General features: G+C 41.3%; 2 protein-coding genes and 1 long non-coding RNA gene across 6 annotated transcripts in view; 1 reads left to right on the forward strand and 2 right to left on the reverse strand.

The window, feature by feature from the left end:
* LOC134188030 (uncharacterized) overlaps nucleotides 1-5338 on the reverse strand; it is an 11565-nt gene extending 6227 nt beyond the window's left edge. The window contains exons 1-4 of one of the 3 annotated variants that reach the window (XR_009971238.1): nucleotides 5197-5338; nucleotides 4250-5145; nucleotides 2774-4182; nucleotides 1920-2043 (exon numbers count right to left, since the gene is read on the reverse strand). This is a non-coding gene — a long non-coding RNA (uncharacterized LOC134188030). Of the gene's footprint in view, nucleotides 1-1919; nucleotides 2044-2773; nucleotides 5146-5196 lie in introns of all 3 variants that reach the window. The other 2 variants (XR_009971237.1, XR_009971236.1) reach the window with 2 other exon arrangements.
* Nucleotides 5339-6795: 1457 nt separating this feature from the next.
* LOC134187904 (fibroblast growth factor receptor 3-like) lies at nucleotides 6796-14917 on the forward strand. 2 transcript variants are annotated; one of them, XM_062656078.1, is made up of 12 exons: nucleotides 6796-7071; nucleotides 8591-8713; nucleotides 8768-9760; nucleotides 9828-9920; nucleotides 11112-11222; nucleotides 11278-11477; nucleotides 11542-11664; nucleotides 11727-11797; nucleotides 11852-11892; nucleotides 14273-14372; nucleotides 14433-14532; nucleotides 14605-14917. In XM_062656078.1, the coding sequence occupies exons 1-12, from the start codon at nucleotides 6999-7001 to the stop codon at nucleotides 14689-14691; spliced, it is 2115 nt and encodes a 704-aa protein (XP_062512062.1). In that variant the 5' UTR covers nucleotides 6796-6998; the 3' UTR covers nucleotides 14692-14917. The 2 variants fall into 2 exon arrangements, with proteins under 2 accessions (XP_062512062.1, XP_062512063.1); XM_062656079.1 differs by having other exon boundaries at nucleotides 6796-7021.
* Nucleotides 14918-17047: 2130 nt separating this feature from the next.
* LOC134188376 (sodium-coupled monocarboxylate transporter 1-like) overlaps nucleotides 17048-19701 on the reverse strand; it is a 32895-nt gene continuing 30241 nt past the window's right edge. Inside the window, 1 exon segment of the mRNA XM_062656564.1 lies at nucleotides 17048-17698. Coding sequence (XP_062512548.1) covers nucleotides 17606-17698 — 93 coding nt within the window. The 3' untranslated portion in view covers nucleotides 17048-17605.

The following is a 19701-nucleotide window of genomic DNA, read 5'->3' on the forward strand; positions in this document are numbered from 1 at the left end:
ACTCCTATCCTTCATATGCTACACTAGCAAATCCAAGTCACCAGCTCTATCATCGATGAGACGCTATTGCACAGCAGCTCTTGAATAAAACATGAAATTTGCAGTCAATTGTAGTTGAAGGTGACGGCAACTGCTTCTTTAGATTCTTTTCTACGCTGTTCAAAGAAATGAAGAATCTAGCTGACAATCTTGAATTATTTCAAATGAAAACTATTACGCAGATCTTTGCAAGTGGCGGGCGTCGGAAGTGGCAAAACAAACAGCTTTTTTCACCGCACGCTGCCTGAGTGTCTTTCTATCAGAAGAACTACCAGATGCATCCAGGAGTTCGTACATCTCCTAGTGCTATTAGGAATGTCTATTCAGACAAAAGTTTCTGCATGTCCAGTTCTGAAATCTAGATGTTGAATGATGCCACGCTAGTGAAGTGCTACAATAACAAGTTTATCGCTTGTGTTCCAGAGATTAGCACAGCTAGTCATAGGACCGGTGGGGTTACATGCAGTAGCCGAATGTACTGTTCTCAACAACAATAGTGGCACTGAGTCCTAGGAGAAGAAACACTCTTATCTACTCAACCAAAGAATGCTTGTGTCTTATTGGATGGATTTCCCGGATGTCGATGTGATAACAAACCACATTTTTGTTTGGTTGTAGCTATACAATTAGTTGAAAGTTAGGATAAAATAAAAATACTCATAGTATTACATAGAAAGAATCCCAAGCATAATACTGTAGATTGATGTATTTACTTGCTATCTACAACGCTCATCCAACGTTACTGCAAATTTCTAGTTAGGTTTTAATTTAATGTCAAATATGATAATCTGGGAAAAGGTCTCAACAGTAATATTAATGACTTGTTTACTTATGGAATTCCTGACCTAGAAGCTAGTGAAAATTTGGAGACTAACAGTTCCTCTACGTGGCCAAACTGGTGACCAGATTCAAACACATTTTTCGAACCCTGCACACACACACAGACACAGACACAGACACAGACACACACACACACACACACACACACACACACACACACACACCACAGGTGTCACGTGGGCACATAAAGTGGTGGGGCTGACTTGCTGCTGAGACTTCGGCTCTGGTCTTTGATATTGAAAAAAGGAAAACGCCCCCAAAAAGTGCTGGGGCTTCAGCCCCCTCTAGCCCCTATTACGCGACACCCCTGCACGTGCGCACGCACGCGCACGCACACACACACACACACACACACACAATCTTGACCACACAACTACCCCATCTGCTTTAATTGCCTTAGCCAACCAGATTGAAAGGCTCACAATGCTCAGCTATCTAAGTCATGTGTGTGTGTGTGTGTGTGTGTGTGAGAGAGAGAGAGAGAGAGAGAGAGAGAGAGGGAAGGGGGAGGGGGGAGGGGGAGAGAGGGGGAGAGAGGGGAGAGAGGGGGAGAGCGGGGGAGAGAGGGGAGAGAGGGGAGAGAGGGGCAGAGAGGGGCAGAGAGGGGGAGAGAGGGGGAGAGAGGGGGAGAGAGGGGGAGAGAGGGGGAGAGAGGGGAGAGAGGGGGAGAGAGGGGGAGAGAGGGGGAGAGAGGGGGAGAGAGGGGGAGAGAGGGGGAGAGAGGGGGAGAGAGGGGGAGAGAGGGGGAGAGAGGGGGAGAGAGGGGGAGAGAGGGGGAGAGAGGGGGAGAGAGGGGGAGAGAGGGGGAGAGAGGGGGAGAGAGGGGGAGAGAGGGGGAGAGAGGGGGAGAGAGGGGGAGAGAGGGGGAGAGAGGGGAGAGAGGGGAGAGAGGGGGAGAGAGGGGGAGAGAGGGGGAGAGAGGGGGAGAGAGGGAGAGAGAGGGAGAGAGAGAGAGAGAGAGAGAGAGAGAGAGAGAGAGAGAGAGAGTGAATGAGTGTCCACAAATACATATGTACTATCTAGAAACAGATGTATCATACCTTAGTTTGCAATATTAGGAGTTTGGACGTCTAGAGGTAGAGATGATACTCGTATACGTCAGTCTATTGCAAGGCAACCACAGCAAGAAAATGATCAGCTCCTTACTTCCGAGATGAGCAAAAACTGTGTACAACAAATCAGTCATCAGGGCAAATCGCTAAAACAGAGCAAATCGCTGCGATTACACTGCAGCGATCTACCCTGCGATGCCTGTGCGCGCGTAGCTTGCCGCGTAGTCCAGGGCAAATCGCTGAAACAGAGTAAATCGCTGTGATTAGTACAGCGATTTCCCCTGCTTACCTAAGTGCATGCGCAGTTTTACACACAGCAGGGCAAATCTACGTAGCGGCGTTCTCGGCCGCATTGATATCAATAGAATACAAATTATAGCGCGCGTTAGCACAATTGCCGCAATAAATTATCTCGTACGGAAGCCGACAGGGGCGCATTTGTATCAACGCGCACTTCTCGGCCACTGCTATGGCGAATTTTTTTTGGGGGCCCACTTTCTTTAGTACCCGGATAAACGTCCCGTATACACTGTAATCTGCACGTGCCATAAGCCCGTCCTTCACGTGCCGGCTTTACGTAATCCGCGCCAACTCCAATCAAAAGTGCGTTAGTCCCGCCTGTTTCTTTCGCGCTCTTTTCGATTTCGCGACATGTTTGCCAAGTTTTCGAGCTCTTTTCTTACGACATTCAACGGGCAGGTTAGATAGTGAAGCCGTACTTATGCACACGTACATGAGACTCAATCTGAACTCCATGGCGCATCACGTGTCTATGTCTACTTCTTTTTCAATGCATCTAGGTCCGCTAGACACCTAAACAAGCAAGATTGTACGAGACTGACCTTTCCCAATGTGAGTCCAGAGAAGGGCCAGCTCATCACTGTGCCCAAAGCCACTCACTTTGGCGACCCACACAGTAGTCCAATGATGCCCAGTGAGTCTGCCTGCAGAAATCTGGCTGGAAGAATCAATGAGAAGGCTGGAGACAACACTCAAGCCGGTGCATTCCTATTTGGCGTATTCAATCTTGAAGGAATTAGAGAGTTCCAAGCAATACATGAAGCCAACTCCATTGCCTCCCAGGTATACGTACGTGAATTTTACTAATTAACCGTAATTCGCTAAAGCACACTTGAAGCAGAATGCAAGAGTTACTAAATGCAACATTGTACACACACAACTACAAACAGGTTGTTATTTGACTTGCTACTCAGTACTGATTTGCCAGATTGTTATCAGTGCTCAGTATACACTTAGCTTATTATATGTGGTTTGTGTGTGTGTGTGTGTGTGTGTGTGTGTGTGTGTGTGTGTGTGTGTGTGTGTGTGTGTGAGTGTGTGTGTGTGTGTGTGTGTGTGTGTGTGTGTGTGTGTGTGTGTGTGTGTGTGTGGTGTATTTACCATTCATGATACATTTGTCATCTATCAATAGTTTGTCCATCTGTCTATCAATTGTTTGTCTGTGTGTCTGTCCATTGTTTGTCTGTGTGTCTGTCCATTGCTTGTCTGTGTCTGTCAATTGTTTGTCAACCTGTCTGTCAATTGTTTGTCTATGTGTCTGTCCATTGTTTGTCTGTGTCTATCAGTTGTTTGTCCACCTGTCTGTCCACTGCTTGCCTGTGTCTGTCAATTGTTTGTCCACCTGTCTGTCTGTCTGTCAATTGTTTGTCTATGTGTCTGTCCATTGTTTGTCTGTGTCTGTCAATTGTTTGTCCATCTGTCTATCCATTGTTTGTTTGCTTGTCTGTCAAATATCTGTCCATTGTTTGTCTGTCTGTCTGTCTGTCTGTCCATTGTTTGTCTGTCTGTCTGTCCATTGTTTGTATGTATGTCTGTCAATTGTTTGTCCATCTGTTTTTCTGTCCATTGTTTGTCTGTCTGTCTGTCCCGTCCATTTCTGTCCATCTGTCTGTCTGTCCATCTGTCTGTCTGTGTGTCTGTCTATCTCTCTGTCTGTGAGTCTGTCCATCTGTCTGTATGAGTCTGTCCATCTGTACATCTGTGTGTCTGTCCATCTGTACATCTGTGTGTCTGTCCATCTGTCTGTCTATCCATCTGTCTGTGACAGAGTCAGTCTATCCGTTCGTCTGCTTATCCATCACTCTATCAGCAAACATGTGCTACACGATCCAGTCACTACAATCTGTACCCAATGCTGCTGCTTTGTCCTCCACAACAGCCGACTTCTCATCCTTCACGTTCTCCACTCCTCGTTGCTGTTGATCCCCATCAGCTCGTTGCAGGCGTAGCTCTTGTAAAAAGATTGCCAACCCATTAGCTTCTATAGCAGTCTTCACCAAAAGTTAGATGAAGAGTACTTGCAGTCCCTCTCTGTTGATATTCAATGGCATAATGAAGACATACGGCATTCTTTCAAAGAATCAGCCATGCTGGATGATGATCTGTTCCAACAGAAAAGGCAGAAAACAACCATGAAGGAGACTGAAATACCCAGTAGTGGTGAAGACAAGAATCAGACAATTGAGACAGTCAAAACAAGTCTCAATGAAGTCACGGTTGACCTAGAAACTGGACTTGCACCCAACATGACAAATAATGATGGGTATCTGACAGCTGTTAAAAAGGTTTGTGAAAACTACTGGAAATGTTGAGGAAAATGAACACATCCACCGACCAAGCAGCAGCGTTTGGTTTCAGCATTACACACTTTTGGCAGTTATACAGGGATAACAAAGCACAGGCAAAGAATTCCGGTGCAGCCTACAGCCCTCAGCAGACGAAAACACATGAAAAATTCAAGCTCTGTTCCTGCAAAAGCTGGCCGCCCCAGTGTGTTTAATAGTAGGAGATCAACTCAAACAACTCCTTCTGTCAGTAGGTATGTGATGCCGAAGCGAATACAAAAGATAAAGAGACAGCACAGTCTGTCCGCCAGTATTCAGCAGAACAGCAAAAATGCTTGACAGAGTTTATTATAAACTTTATACTCAGAAGCATGTTTACTTTAGATATACAATGTAAGGTATAGATTATGTGTAAGCCCATGCAATATTCCTGAAGAACTAAAAAGTTAATCTATGTCTACGTGACTATACGTACCGTAGTCTAGCTACTAGTAGTCTGCATATTTTAATAGATAGCTAGCTGTATTACGTGTTCACCAGTTTGAAAGTCTCTGGTTGAACAGCTGAAAGTTGGAACAGCTCCTTTTGCGATGCAAGTGCACTGACGCAGATTTCTGCTGAATTACGAACTAAGAAAAATAAGTTATCACAACGTAAGGTAGACGAAACGTCTAGCCTACCTGCTACATAGCTACTTTGTGCGTATGTGCTTTGATGGCCCCCGAGTTCGAAAATTACGACGCAGCTATCGCTTCAGCAACGTGAATGGTGTGGCGTCGCAAGGAGCGCAGTAGTCAACGAACGCAAACAACAATACAATCATGTTACCCAACGTCACGTGCAGATTACAGGGTATACGGGACGTTTATCCGGGTCCTGAAGAAAGTGGGCCCAAAAAAAATTCGACACCCATGGCCAGGGACATGGCAAACAAAGCATTGCAACATTTCTGTCTTCCAAAAGACTAAAGACAAGCAAGAAATAGAGAAAGTGCATCCCTTTATATGGTAGAGTTCTAATAACGCTAAAAAGTTTACAATTTACAGTACTAATGTGCCTCGGAAATCTAATGCCTTGCTCGCGCTTACCACATTTGCAGACTTGACTTCTCTCGTTTTGCTGTAGCCCACTGACCTAGAGGAAATTTATGCGCGCGCTGTTCAGTCAGTTGTAAACAACTAACAAATGTATTGGGTTAAGCTTGTGTTTCGAAGGTTCCAGTGGGTTTTCGTAATCTGCGGATATAGTTCATGATTCATGCTCTGCTGCCAAGTTGGTTTTGCGACGAAATGTTAGAGGAGGTCATTTCTTACTACATCATTTTGATCTAGAAGCTTTCCTGACGAGAAGGTAGACCGTACGCATCGGTAGCAGCTTTCTGCTCAGATTGGGTTTCAGATTTCCCAACTCTAGCTAGATGTGGGTTCTTTCATCAAGAACCGTAGAAACCCAAGGAAAAAACTAGCTATGTTGCGTCGGGTTTCGCGGCATACAAGTGTATTCCCTGTGTTTCCTAGCATCCACATAGTGATTACAGATGTAGGTAAGTCTGTTCGAATATTAGAGAGAACGTGGGAAAAATCCGTACATCTCTTGAAGCGGAAGTCCTAGCAATAAAGAACCAATCACAGTATTCATTAACTGATCTGGAACCTCCTCCTTGTGAGTTTCCAATGATGTTGGAATCAACCTCTCCTCTTGCATTTACACCAGGTGTCTGATAACTTCAAAGCCACCGCTTTAACGCCCACTACTTGAAAGCTGACGGGGAGGTACTTTGAACTACGGATTGATATGTAAAACAGCTGTATACTATAGCTAGCAAGCATTGGTTGAACCTTTGAACCTAAGTTCATAGCTAAACTGGAACCGTTTATTTCACTAGCCAGAATTAACAACGCCCATCTCTGCTCTTCAATTCCATAGCTATTACCGCAGTTCCGACGTCCTTTCCAGTAATCGAACAGACTTTTTAGGACAATATAAACTTGATTAATTAGCTTAGATTATTAGACAACTGATCTTCTCTTTCAATTTATTTGAGATAGACAATATTTATAGTATAGAAGCACAGCTTAATTAATTATTATTATAGATAGATACTATATAAGGGGAGGTAAGATATACAAGTATCAATTTCTGACATTGTACCTTTTGTAATTAATTAATTGGAATGGGAACAACCTATTAACTGTTTATGTAAAGTAGGTGTGACCGCATCCGTTCGGAAACTACGTAAGGTACAGTACATGCCAATTGGTGGAAACACAGGAGCAGAACAGCGGGTGATAGCGGCTGGGTGAGGAAGTTCAAAGCATTCAGCAAGCAAGCGCACATCTCCTGCTGCTCGCTTGCTTTTCCGTTCTCGTCTGAGTTGTAATTCACTTGTTAGTAAAGGTAGAGCGCTGTCAAAAGTTGTGAGGTCACTGGAAGGAGTGTGAACAAACAACAACTGCAGATTGAAGACAACGCGACGTACGACATGGAGCTATCTACGTCTAGATGGTTAGGCGCCATTCTTTGCTCTGTCTGCTTCTTCGACTTCGTCCTAGAAGGTGAACTAACAGCAATTACTGTGCCTAGATTTCAGTGCTAGACAGGAATGTGTATTTTGTTCGTACGTCTCGTGTACGCGTACGTGTCAATAGTCATGATCAGTGATCAGTAGAATGACCACCCCAGTTGAGGTCGAGCGGATGGTTGATGCCGGAAATGACGTTTGAGTACTATGGCCGCTGCCGCTTAGATCTAGCAGTTTATACACAAGTAGTGTCTTCTGGAAACCGTTACTAGTCTCTGTGGAGCATTTTGGGCATTGTTTGTGTATGGAACTTGCACATGCGCTAGTAACGGAAGAATACACTAATGTTAGATGTGCTCACACTAGTATCCGCAGTGGGAATGGAGCACATGCCGCCATTTGCATTGATCCTAAAAATCGGAGTCCGTTGATAGTCTACAAACGGTAGAGTTCCAAACAGGAATCTAAATTAGAGATCTGTTATTCACTTATTTGGATTAATTAAAGGGACCCCTTATTTTTCGTTACTCCCTATCCGGGAGTATCAACGCATGCGCATTACGCAAGTTTGGCGTCGCGTAGCAGCGAAACGACGCCATGTTCGCCGACCACGTGTGCACCGCTAGATAGTCTTTGATATATACTAGCAGCGCGCAATATACGGGCCAATTTTTACTCAAGCCAATTTTGAATTGCGCATGGCTGAAGTTCGCCATGCCACGTGACAACAATATATACATAAAATTTATTATTATCGACGTCATAGAGATTGCTATGTCCAAAATATACTTATGACGTTGTTTCGAATCCGCTCCAACGTCATTTGCTCTGAGTTAGCGCCCAGATACCCAACTTGATTAGTATGGATTTCCCATTAGCGAACGAAGGCGGAGCCTGAGCAGCTAGCGCATATCTCCAGAATGCTCTTTTACGCTAAGTGTAGAAGTTGTTTCTGCCTGAGAGCAATCGCCTCCAGTCGGGCCAAGGCGCGGTGCCAGGTTCTATGGCAGCCAGATTGCAGCTGGAGCAGCGGCACTCAGTCTCTGCTCATGATTGACAATCAGTGGGGAGGGGAAGAGAGTGAAGTGGCTGGGGTGGAGTGAGACTGGGCCAAGTCTAGGACAGATATTGTAAACTAGGCTTTGTTGTCCTATGATTTATAAGACAATAAAGCCTAGGTTAGGACAGTATGCCTCTGGGCTACAATCAGCATGTTCTAGGTCGGTGGCATGGTGCCTTTGCCAGACCCACCACATTGCTGTCACAGATATTGTGAACTAGGCTTAAGTGTTGGTCTGCAGTCTGTAAGCATTATAAACGACATGTCTACATCTCAAGTTCAATCCCCTCGCCTAAAAATCCTAAATCTGCTACTGCGTGGACATGCACATTGTACAATTGCTGTTAGTTAATTAAGCCATTGCATGCAGCCAATCTCAGAAGGTCTGGCATCTTGCAGTGTCGCCATACTCTTTTATAGTTTTGTGTGTTGTCATGCAACTTGTTTGTGTTTTCCTGCTGTATCTATAACACGTTACGTATGTCTGTTTTAGGCGAAGGTGCCAATAGAGTGGTTTTGAAGATTGAATTGATCTGTTCACCAAATGAGGACAAGTCCATGGAGTCTTTTTTCCCGAATATCTGCCATGTGAAAGTCATCTACTTGTTAGGAAAAGGTAAAAACCAAACAGCTGTTTGTGTCTTACAATAATAAACAATTGTATCTGTAGGAGAATTGTCATCTGTGTGGCCTACCAAAGTTACAGCTAGCTACTTAGGTGATAGAATTTCCTACAATGTCAGTTGTGGCCGAAGTGATTTCCTTTACTATGCTATTGCACAACCTTTGCTTGGGAAGAACTTGACATTAGAAAGGCAAAATAACTACTACTACAATTACACACAGCTGGTGGTTGATAACATTACTCATTCTCATTTCTTGGAGTGCGTGACAGGATCTACGACTGTTGCTTCATCGACTTGTAGCCCTAACTATGTGAATCTTGAGTTACGATGTACTGCACCTCATCCAACAAAAGCATTAAAACAAAGAAAAGTATCATGGTGGATTAAAAACAGTGCAGCAGTCTTGGAAATGGTTCAGAACAAATGTGATAACTCTACCTGTGCATCTAGTGCCAAAGCATGTCTACAGGAAAAGAAGGAAATTAACCATGAAGTTATGAAAGTTAATATTTTAGACTCCCACCAACATTTGAATTGTAAGGAATATATATTTGGATATAGACAAGATCCCAGCCACATGTTTGATATTACTAAGCAAGAAAGTGTACAACACTTGCCCAAGCAACAGGAATTGCCTGCAATATCCACTACAATATCCACTACAATAGATACTAGTATAATTACAGATCAAAAGTCTAGTGTGAATAGCTCTGATGCTCTGATAGTGGCACTGTCTGCTTCTGCAGCAGGAGTTAGTGCACTGGTTGTCATTGTTCTGGTTGTGTTATGGTATAAGAACTACTGTTTGAAAGATAAACAAAAATCCAACATCAGAGAGGCTGCTGTCAATCTGTTAAGAATTCCACAAAAGTGGAGATCTCATTCTAACAACTATGTGGGTGAAGAGGACCGACAGATGTCAGCGATAGAACAGGTGTCTGTGCCAAGAGCAAGAAGGAGGTACGCTTCTTCATCATTGCATTACAGTAAACAGTGGGAAATCACTCGAGGAGACATCACTGAAATAAGTCCTTTTGGTGTGCATTGAATTACAAAATGCTGCTTGATTATTGTGACTGTGTATCTGCATTTGTCATATTCCAGGAGAAGGATGTTACGGAAGAGTGGTGGAATGTGTTTTAGCTAATCCTGATGATGCCAGCTTATCATGCAACGCCATAGTGAAAAAAGCCAAACGTTAGTAATATCTTATATATATATATATATATATATATATATATATATATATATATATATATATATGTATGTATGTATGTATGTATGTATGTATGTATGTATGTATGTATGAATTTGTTATCATACCAAAAGGGTACACTGCCATAACGCATAGTCTCGCGTAGCCAGACCCTTCCCGCCTACATCCTTCCGGCGACGCGAGACCACATAAAGCAGTCAGTAAAGCACACAGACAAAAAGAAGATAGAATAGATATCAAGACAGTAAACTATTGTCACACATGTACAATATACTACATGCCTTCAGCTCATGATATTTCAATGTGCACAAAGAGAATACAGAATATGTTCTTTGTTGTACGGCTAGGCAACATTGCAGACCACCTCATTGCAACTACTGTATTTCTGTGAATAGTGCCTGAGTTCCCACATGTGTTTGACAGAAATTATTGCTATGCAACTATTGTTACTCAACTAGGTATGTAAAGACAGAACACCATCACTCACCTAACACAATGTGTAATGAACATTTACTAGTAGTATGCAATCTTGATTTTGGTAAGTTTCTATTGCTCCCTTTAGTTGTTTTCATGCTCACTTTAAGATTATATAACATTACGAAGTAAAGGCATATGAAATTGCTTTATCCTCTTGAAAACCTACTGTAAGTGACGATGTTGCCTCTGCCAAGGAGGTTGGGTTTGGTTTTGGTTGTTTGTCTTTGTAAGCAGAACTACGCAAACGTGTGGATGGATTTGATGAAATTTGGTGGGATGATAAAAGTTTGATAGACGAGCAATCGATTAGATTTTGCGAGTAATCCGATGTCATTTACTGGTACATGTAAAAGCTAGTTAAACACTAAAGCCCATCAAGTAGTTGCCATGGAAACAGTTATGAGACGCCTGGCATAACTGAGCTGCATTGGCAGAGGTTTGCACTCCCAGAGTGCTGTCTAGTTAATACATTGACTTGTAACATAATACCTCTCTTTGCACAGTTTTAATTAAACCATATGTCTTGGATCTGTGTATTCTAATGGCTATTTTGCAGTTCTTTAATTTTGTTTAGTTTGATAAGCAGTCTGCTCATGTAGATTATACTGTTAACAGTAAGTTTAATGCTCTTGCATGCATATGTAACTACAAATTGGTGTGCAATTTTGTTGCCGTAATTCTTTGAACTTATTTAGGCACATCTGATAAAACAGCTCTTCAAGAGCTCGTCACAGAGGCTTTAGTGATGAGACGAGTAGGCAGTGATGAAAATGTCCTCAAGCTATTAGGAGTTTCTACTCGTGGTGGTATGGACGTTGTTCCAGTCTCAGTCATTCTACAGTTAGAGATCTTTGTATGTAGGTCCTCTCTGTTTGATCATGGAATTTGCTTCTTGTGGAAATTTAAGACACTACCTTCGTTCCAGACGTCCTGATCAAGATGATCCTCTTGGTGCCACCAGAGTACCTGCCAATTCTGATAGTATAATCATGACTAACGAGAAATTGCTTCAGTATGCCTTGCAGATTGCTAAGGGTATGAGGTATTTAGTGTCAAAAGAGGTCAGTGAAGGAATGAGGAATATACCACTTACTTAATGGTCAATGTACTGTTGATTTATTGCAGTGTCTTCACTGCCATCTGTGTGCTCAGTCAGTTCTTGTGTGTGAGGATGGCATGCTTAAATTGTCAAACTTTGGAGTTGTGAAGGAGAAAGATTACCATGCTTATTACAATGATGTTTCACCTGTGAGTTTGACAGATACTAGTTGTGATTACAGTGCTCATCTATGTTACCGACTGTCTTGTAGGGTTTGTCTCCTACCAAATGGCAAGCTCCTGAAGTCTTTCTGCGTCAGAATTATTCAGAATACAGTGATGTGTAAGTTGGTTAGATGAAAACCTTGGGTCAGTGCATATAGACTTGTTGTGTTAGATGGTCGTTTGGAGTCTTGATGTGGGAAATAGCTACGCTGGGTAAGTAAATTGGAAAACCAGGACATTCTGTTTGTTTTGGATACCATGTTAATACTGCATGGCATGCATTCACTATCCAGTGTATCCTTGCTTATCCTACTTCCTGTCGGCAGTAGATTTAGAAAGGTTGGATACATGAAAGAAAGATAGTGAACTGTCTTCCCAACCCCATATTTTTTATATGTTCCATTATTGTGATTCATTATTGTGAGTCGTGACTTGGTATATATGCGGGGAACAGGTTATCCGAGTGAGTACGTAACTGCACGTGACTTCCAGGTTGCTGCTGCTTAGATATGTTTGCATATAGCGTTAAATTAGTTAAGTTTATGAGAATTACTTCTGTCAGGGGCTACTAATTCTGTGAATGAGATATACTTCATGACTAATAATAATAGAAATTTACTAACCATTAGTAATATCAATAGCTAATCTGCCTGTGTGGAGAACGGGATGGCAGGCTAGTGGTTGGATAAAGAGAGGATATGCTGCATTTATGTCCACTAGCCAAAACCCGACCAATGGAGTCGAACTCACACCTCACCGTCAATTAGAGTCTATTTAATTAGATAACAGTTGCATGTCACTTATCCGACCCCTTTGGGACCAGACCCTGTTGGATAAGTAAATATGTTGGATAACTGAAGCTGTTATGAACTCAACTATTCATATTATACGGCATTTTCCACATTAGGTATACTGAATGTTGATGTGAATTTAAACGAACCAATGTCTTATTGATCTAGAGATTAAAATTATGCTTTTCATAATTGATTGTAAATTTATATAATATGCAGTATGCGTTATCTGTCATATTATCTGTCATATTATCTGTCATATCATATATCTGTCATATCATCTGTTCTATCATCACTCATGTGGCAAGCTAACCTGGGATAAATGACATGCGACTGAACTTGTTTGTGCACAACATTTGAAGTACCAGTTTACATTTCTTGTCCCTTGTGTGTTGGTGTATTCTACCCTGCACCATCTATTACAGTCTATCTAATTAGAGAACTTGTTTGTGCACAATATTTGAAGCGACAGTTTTTGCCTTGTCCCTTGTGTGTACCAATGGTTTCTTCTACTTTTACCTTTACGTCGGCCATTGCTCTAGCTCGCGAAAATGCGACGTATACAGTTGCCCATAGGCACACACACACACACACACACACACACACACACACACACACACACACACACACACGAGGAAGGGTTTGACATTCTAGCAAACAATACTGACATCAGGTGATGACTACTATCTATCCTGACTACCATTTTCAATGACATCATCATTGTGGCTTCTCAGAGCAGCAGCAGCATAGAATAGGTAGTAGAACTGATTTTTATTTTGGACTGCTACAGGAAGTAATGCAGACGATGCACAAGATGGTGCAAAATTGCCACCTGCAAGGCCAGCGTAAACAACGCAAACTGCCACGTTTCCTTTTCTTTCTCGCAAGGTGGGGGACATAGTAGGACATCAGAGTACATGAAATTCGCCATGCCTCGCCAAGAGTGCTTTGTCTCTTTTTATCACAAGACTGTGACATTACTGCTTTCAGTAGGCATGATTACTCCTCATAATTATGGTGCAAGAAAGTCAGTGGCGGCAGAGCTGGGGGAAGAGGGGACAATTGCCCCCCCAACTTGATGATCAACAACTGCGAAAAATTTTTGGAAGACAAATAATTGAATTTTTGTACTACACTATGAGTGTTCACGAAACTAGATGCGTATAAGCGCTTTCTGTTGCCTAGCAGATACCAAAGAAGCGTTTCTTTTACAGCACGGAGGAGGTGCTATTTGTGAACACCCCCGGACAGTGCTGGACGGCCCTGGCAGATAGTGTGAACCAGGCTTAAGACATACCACTAGGCACCTTAACTGTAAAGCAATATTTCAGAAACAAGTTGTTTTTGCATGTGAAAAAAGCTCCTTGCAGTCGACGTATGTTTCTTTGACTGTCCTGGAGTTGTATTTATTTTTGCTTAGTTGCACTTAATTAACAATGAAAGGAACCATCAAATTGCTTTGTGTATGAAAACCTGGCAAGCCATGTATGCAGTTAATCTGCAGACTCGACAACATACATTGTCAGTTCATATCACACATTGTTTGGCACTTCGTTGTACCCTCTTATCTGATCACTGCACATGCAAAAACTATGCAAAGTATCAATCTGTTTAAAGTTTGTTTAACTGTTCTGTCATACTAGAATTGTTGACCTTAATTAATGCTGTAACTATTGTCAAACCTCTGAATTCTGTTTACAATTGGAGACTGTTTGTAGGCTATTTGCACTTACCTTGTGTAGTTTAATTAATATTTTACCATAATTGACTTTTCTGCGTAACAAATGTTACTTTATTCTCAGGTGGTACTCCCTACCCTGGAGTTGCTTTGGAGTCTCTTTGTAACCTGATTGTTGAAAGTGGATATCGAATGCAAAGACCTAAAAACTGCAGTCGCTTGGTGTAATTCACTTTATTTGTATCAATCATGTTCTGTTAGCAACATTATTTGCTGCTCTTCAGATATTCTGCTATGACACAATGCTGGCTGATTAGTCCTCATCAAAGACCCAGGTTCTTTATCTTGTGTGTCAAGATCATGAAACTTTTGTCAGAAATTGAGGTGGAATAAGCACAGTGCATGTAGTTTGTGTATCTGTGTGAGTTGATTGAATTAATGGTGTTGGTGTTATAGAGTGAAATACATCCTGTCACATCTGTGGTGCAAATTGAATCTGCAACAAGCAACACAAATGGAACAACAGGTGGGAAAGCGGGATAAAGAGAAGAGATGTGTAAACTGTAGAATAGCCATGCAAGCTGGCCACTGTCTGGTCTATATATGTAACCTGTAGCTGTACATTAGGCCTTTTATAGCACGAAGTAGCATCTATTTCTAGAAGTTAGCTGCATCTTTTATTATTATATTATTGTTAAATAGTAAATATAGGCATGCATTCTGTACATTTGAAAAATCAAACAATTATTGAGTATAGTGACATCTGCAACTTGACTCTTGTGTTATCTTGATATCTATAGTTGTTTTGCTGAGACATACAGTCAGTTAATATATAGTATAGTAAATAATAAAATATATAATATATAAGATATAATAAATGTATAATATATAGTGTATAATAGATACATAATATAGTCAGTAAATATATAATACATAATAAATATTTAATGTATAAGATATAATAAATGTATAATATATAGTGTATAATAAATATATAATATATAATATATGTAGTCAGTAAATGGTACAATATTCATCACACATTGACCAAATGACCATTCAAGGGCAACTTTAGCAACTTAATTGGTCATCATCAATATTGGCTGGCTGTAAATCCCGTATTTACTAAATACCTACCTAGTAAATGCTGTCAGCCTGAGTAGCATTCTAAGTGAAGATGCACCAAGGTTTGCCATGTAGAACTATGTACTCAGTTAGTTTTCTATCAACTCTAATATAATAATATATTTTTCTATCACAACACATCTGTTAACATGTCATTTCCTAAACCGTACTATTTTTGCTCAGCAATCTTGTACTGCATGCTGCCATCCAACGATGGGGTGGGTCTGTTGCAACACAACTTTCAATAGGACGGTGCGATTTTACTCTAGCCGTGTCTAGCTCATTTCTTGGAGCTGATCGATGATGATGTACGTACTGCATGTTGCATAGCCTTACTACCTACAGACCATCTGGAATAATTCCGTGTTTGTCTGGAAAGCTGGACGTGCCACATCAATGTTTGCTGGTTTATGTGGTGTTTACAGAGCTAAATAAAGAAGGCCGAATATGTGCTATGAATATGTGTTATAGTCTATTTTTGTGGGTTCTGAAGATGCGCCGTTCAGATATATATATTTGGTGGAGGTGTCAGACTAGTGGTCAGAGGTTTCAGAAAAGCTGGAAGAGAAGAGGTTGAGAAGTATAATCGTGCATTAGGGGTAGGGGTTTGGTGCGTCAGGGTAGTAGGGCTTTTGTGCATCAGGAGTAGGGGCCAGTTTATGCATCAGGTGTAGGGTTTGTCCATTAGGGGTAGGGGCTTTGTGCATCAGGGGTAGGGGCTTTGTGCATCAGGGGTAAGGGTTTAGGCCGTCAATAGTATCGGTTCAAGTGCATGGACTAAGGCTACGAAGTTGATCTCAGCAAGCAGATCATTCGAAGGAAGAGAACCGTCCTCTCGACTGACTGCAACGTCAGCGCCATCAACCACCTTGGCTACAAGACAATGAATTAACTTGATAATAGCTAGTATGTAGATATTTTACTTAGCTTTTATTGTAGGGCAGGCCTGATTGTAGAGGAAGTGTGACATGGGGATCGACGCATGCGTAGTTGAGTTTAGAGAGTTACTGGAGTAAGCACGCGTGTAGTACAGTAGCACTCTTGCAATTAAATTAGTAAGCGCTCTTCCTTTCAAATCCTATATTAGTGTACTACAAGAGTACAGTAGATTACACTAAATCGAGCGATTAAAACAAATCTTTCCAAAGTCAAATAGCTTGGGCATATAGCCAACTTGTCTGCAATTACCATATGACTTTGTCCAATGTCAGCTGAAGACTTATGGACAAACTTGTCTGCAACAAACCTCACAATTGTGAAAGTTGATGATCAGGTTACCTAGTCTAAAAATGAAGAACGTACGTGTCCGCATGCAGTTTACCTCTTATGACATTATTTCTCTCGTCATTCTCAACAGCTAGCTCTCATTTGCCACACCTACATGTCATTCATAAACAGTACAGTCAATTATTTTGAGTTCAAGAAGAATACAACCAACAAGTCAATCTTATGTACATATATTTCTATAACACAATAACACAGTGACATTTACTTTGAAAAATTTTGGCATACAAGACAACTTCTGAATAATAAGTTGACCCTTATTAAGTCTTCTTCAGCTGCTGATGTTAAGTATGAACATCTACTTCCAAAGATGTGTCTATATAAGAGCATTCTCTATGTATTTTCCTATCGCCATCTTGTCCCATTGCAATAACCTTGGCAATGTTGTTCATCTGGCAGACAAAATATGTAAACTGTGCCCTTCAGTTGTGTTTTCAATGTTGTTCATCTGGCAGACAAAATATGTAAACTGTGCCCTTCAGTTGTGTTTTCAATTTGTTTGTGTACGTATAAGTAACATGAGAGCAGAAAGAAAGGAGACACGTACTGTTTATCCATGGCTTCAAACATGTAGTAGACAATCAGCTACAAGGCTGTGCTATTTTAGAAAATATTGATGCATGAATACCAATGTTACGACATATAATTTGACTAATTGAATCAACAAACCATCTTATCCACAGTGACTCTATGTCGTCGTTGCTTGCTCGACTCTGCAAGTCTTTTCCTCAAAAGACATTGCTAAGCTGGCACACCAGCCACAAGCTGTAAACATTTCTCCAAACAAACTTGTACATGGAAAGGACAAAGTAGGTTCAGCAATTGGTAAATATTTATTAAAGACACAACTATAATACAATCTAGCTCAAGTGCAATTTTACAAAGTTCCAATAATGTAATAAGAAAACATAAGGCAGTTCTTAATCAACAGTATCTCTTATTTCTCTGTCCAAAGCACATAACTAAACACTCGAAAAAATTTCATCAATCTATGTTGAAGACGAACAAACTGCTAAGCAAGTTTCATACATTTTCTGTAAATCATAATTCATAAGTCTGATTCTGACTCCTGTAGCAACACCGTGCTGTCAGATGGCTGAATTCTATCAACAAGATTACCCTCGTGGTCATCTGACAATTCCTAAGCAACAGTAAAATCGACTCATAAACAAACCACTAACACAATTTGACAACAAAATATATTTTGTATAACAAACTGATCAATAAAATTTAAATACAAAAATTGCATCAATAAAACAGGCTTCAGCCTTCAGCAGTGACAAAAATTGTAGCCTGGCCTAGCTTATCTGTTCCGTGTCTGTATTTAGTGAATTTCGTAGCAAAGAAACACTGAGTCATCCAGCCATTTGTTGCGAATTCAGTGCCATACTATGACAGCAAAATCAAATCAAGTACTCCAAACCTATATGCAATATTCATGTGCTCAATATTTGTATCTTAAAACTGGACCTTTCTAAATATAAATACTCTGGTTTGTAAGATACAACATTGCCGCTGATTCTCTTCAAACACCAATTTTTGGAATATCTAAAATTATTAGAGCAATACTTGCTTTTCATCACAACTTTTGATTAATTAATTACTTTTTTAATTTTGTAATTTGTAATTGCACATGTGTTTACACCCTCACTGCTACAGCTATGACCCATGCAACAACCACGATAGAATTGATGCAAAGAATTAGGAATATATATATATATATATATATATATATATATATATATATATATATATATATATAACAAATGTGAGATCTTTTGGCCCTCTGAGATCAGAATTTCCCCAAATTTGCTACTGAAATTCAGTGCAGTGTTCAGGTTCATGGTGGTGTTGACTTCCTTGGTTGTCCTGTGTATGGATCTCCATTATATGTTACTAAATTTGTTTCCCAACAAGTGGACAAGATTTTGGATTGGCAGGACCATTTGACAGGTTTAGAGGATCCTCAGGTGGAGCTTCATCTTCTCCGCAGCTGTTTGAGCCTTTGCAAGCTGAATCACATCCAAGATCAATGATGTATTGATGCAGTTTGACAGTGGTCTTTATCACAGTTTAGAGGCTTTATCCTCTTCTTCGGTCTCTGACTTGGCATGGAAACAGGCAACTCTTCCAGTTCGTTTGGGTGGTCTAGGTTTTCGTGAGGCCTCTAGATCTTCCTCTGCAGCTTTCGTTGGCAGCTGCAACTCTTCTCGGCAGTTGTCTCTCCGTCTTCTTAATTAACGACTCAGCATTCATGACGGTACACAAAGAAAATGATTGGACTCAGCATTCTTCCTTTTTCCCTGGTGAAGTGCAATGCCGGCAACATCTTGTAAGTCTTTTACCACTTACTAGTTCTGTCTCGTCCTCTGTTTCTTCTATGCAACATTCCTTCCAGAAGGCTCTGAATCATGCTTTGAGATCCAGCACTAAAGTCAGCCTTGTTAGTCTGTGAGAACAGGCACGTTTCAGTGCTGTCGCGTATCCTCATGCGGGGCTTGGTTGAGGGCAATCCCAACTCAAGTCTAGGCCTGGCCATGTCTCCGCGTGAATTTGTGACTTATCTGTGTTTGCGTTTGGGAATCCCGGTTTTTCCAGCGCCCCACACTCAGTCCGTTGTGTGTGCGGTCATGAATTGAACATATTTGGTGACCATGCTCGTGGCTGTGGTCCTCTTCGGATTAAGCAACATGATGCCTTATGTGACGTCATCTTCCACTGGTTGCTCTTAGACAACTCCAATGTACGTCGAGAACAACGCTGTTCCTCACATTCTATGACAAGACCAGGTGACGTTTTCCATCCCGACTTTTCCCTACGCAAGGCTGCCTATTTCTACATTTCTGTGATGAATTCATTCACTCCCTCTCACCCTATTAATGCTGCCATAAAAGCTGGTGCTGCTGCTGAGGCTGGGGAAGTGGACAAAGATGAACGCCATCATGCTAACGTTTCAAGTTATGGCTGTTTCTTCTACCCTCTTGTGGTGGAATCATACGGAGTGTGGGCTGCACATAGTCTGGAGGTGTTGAGATCAATCGTAAAGAAGTCTTTTCTATCATCTGGCTTGTCTCTGAGCCAAGCTTCCAGGCAATTTCATGAACAGTTATCTGTTCGTTTGTGGCAGTATAACTCAAGAATGAT

The sequence above is a fragment of the Corticium candelabrum genome, chromosome 12, assembly GCF_963422355.1.
Source record: "Corticium candelabrum chromosome 12, ooCorCand1.1, whole genome shotgun sequence".
Classification (NCBI taxonomy): Eukaryota; Metazoa; Porifera; class Homoscleromorpha; order Homosclerophorida; family Plakinidae; genus Corticium; species Corticium candelabrum.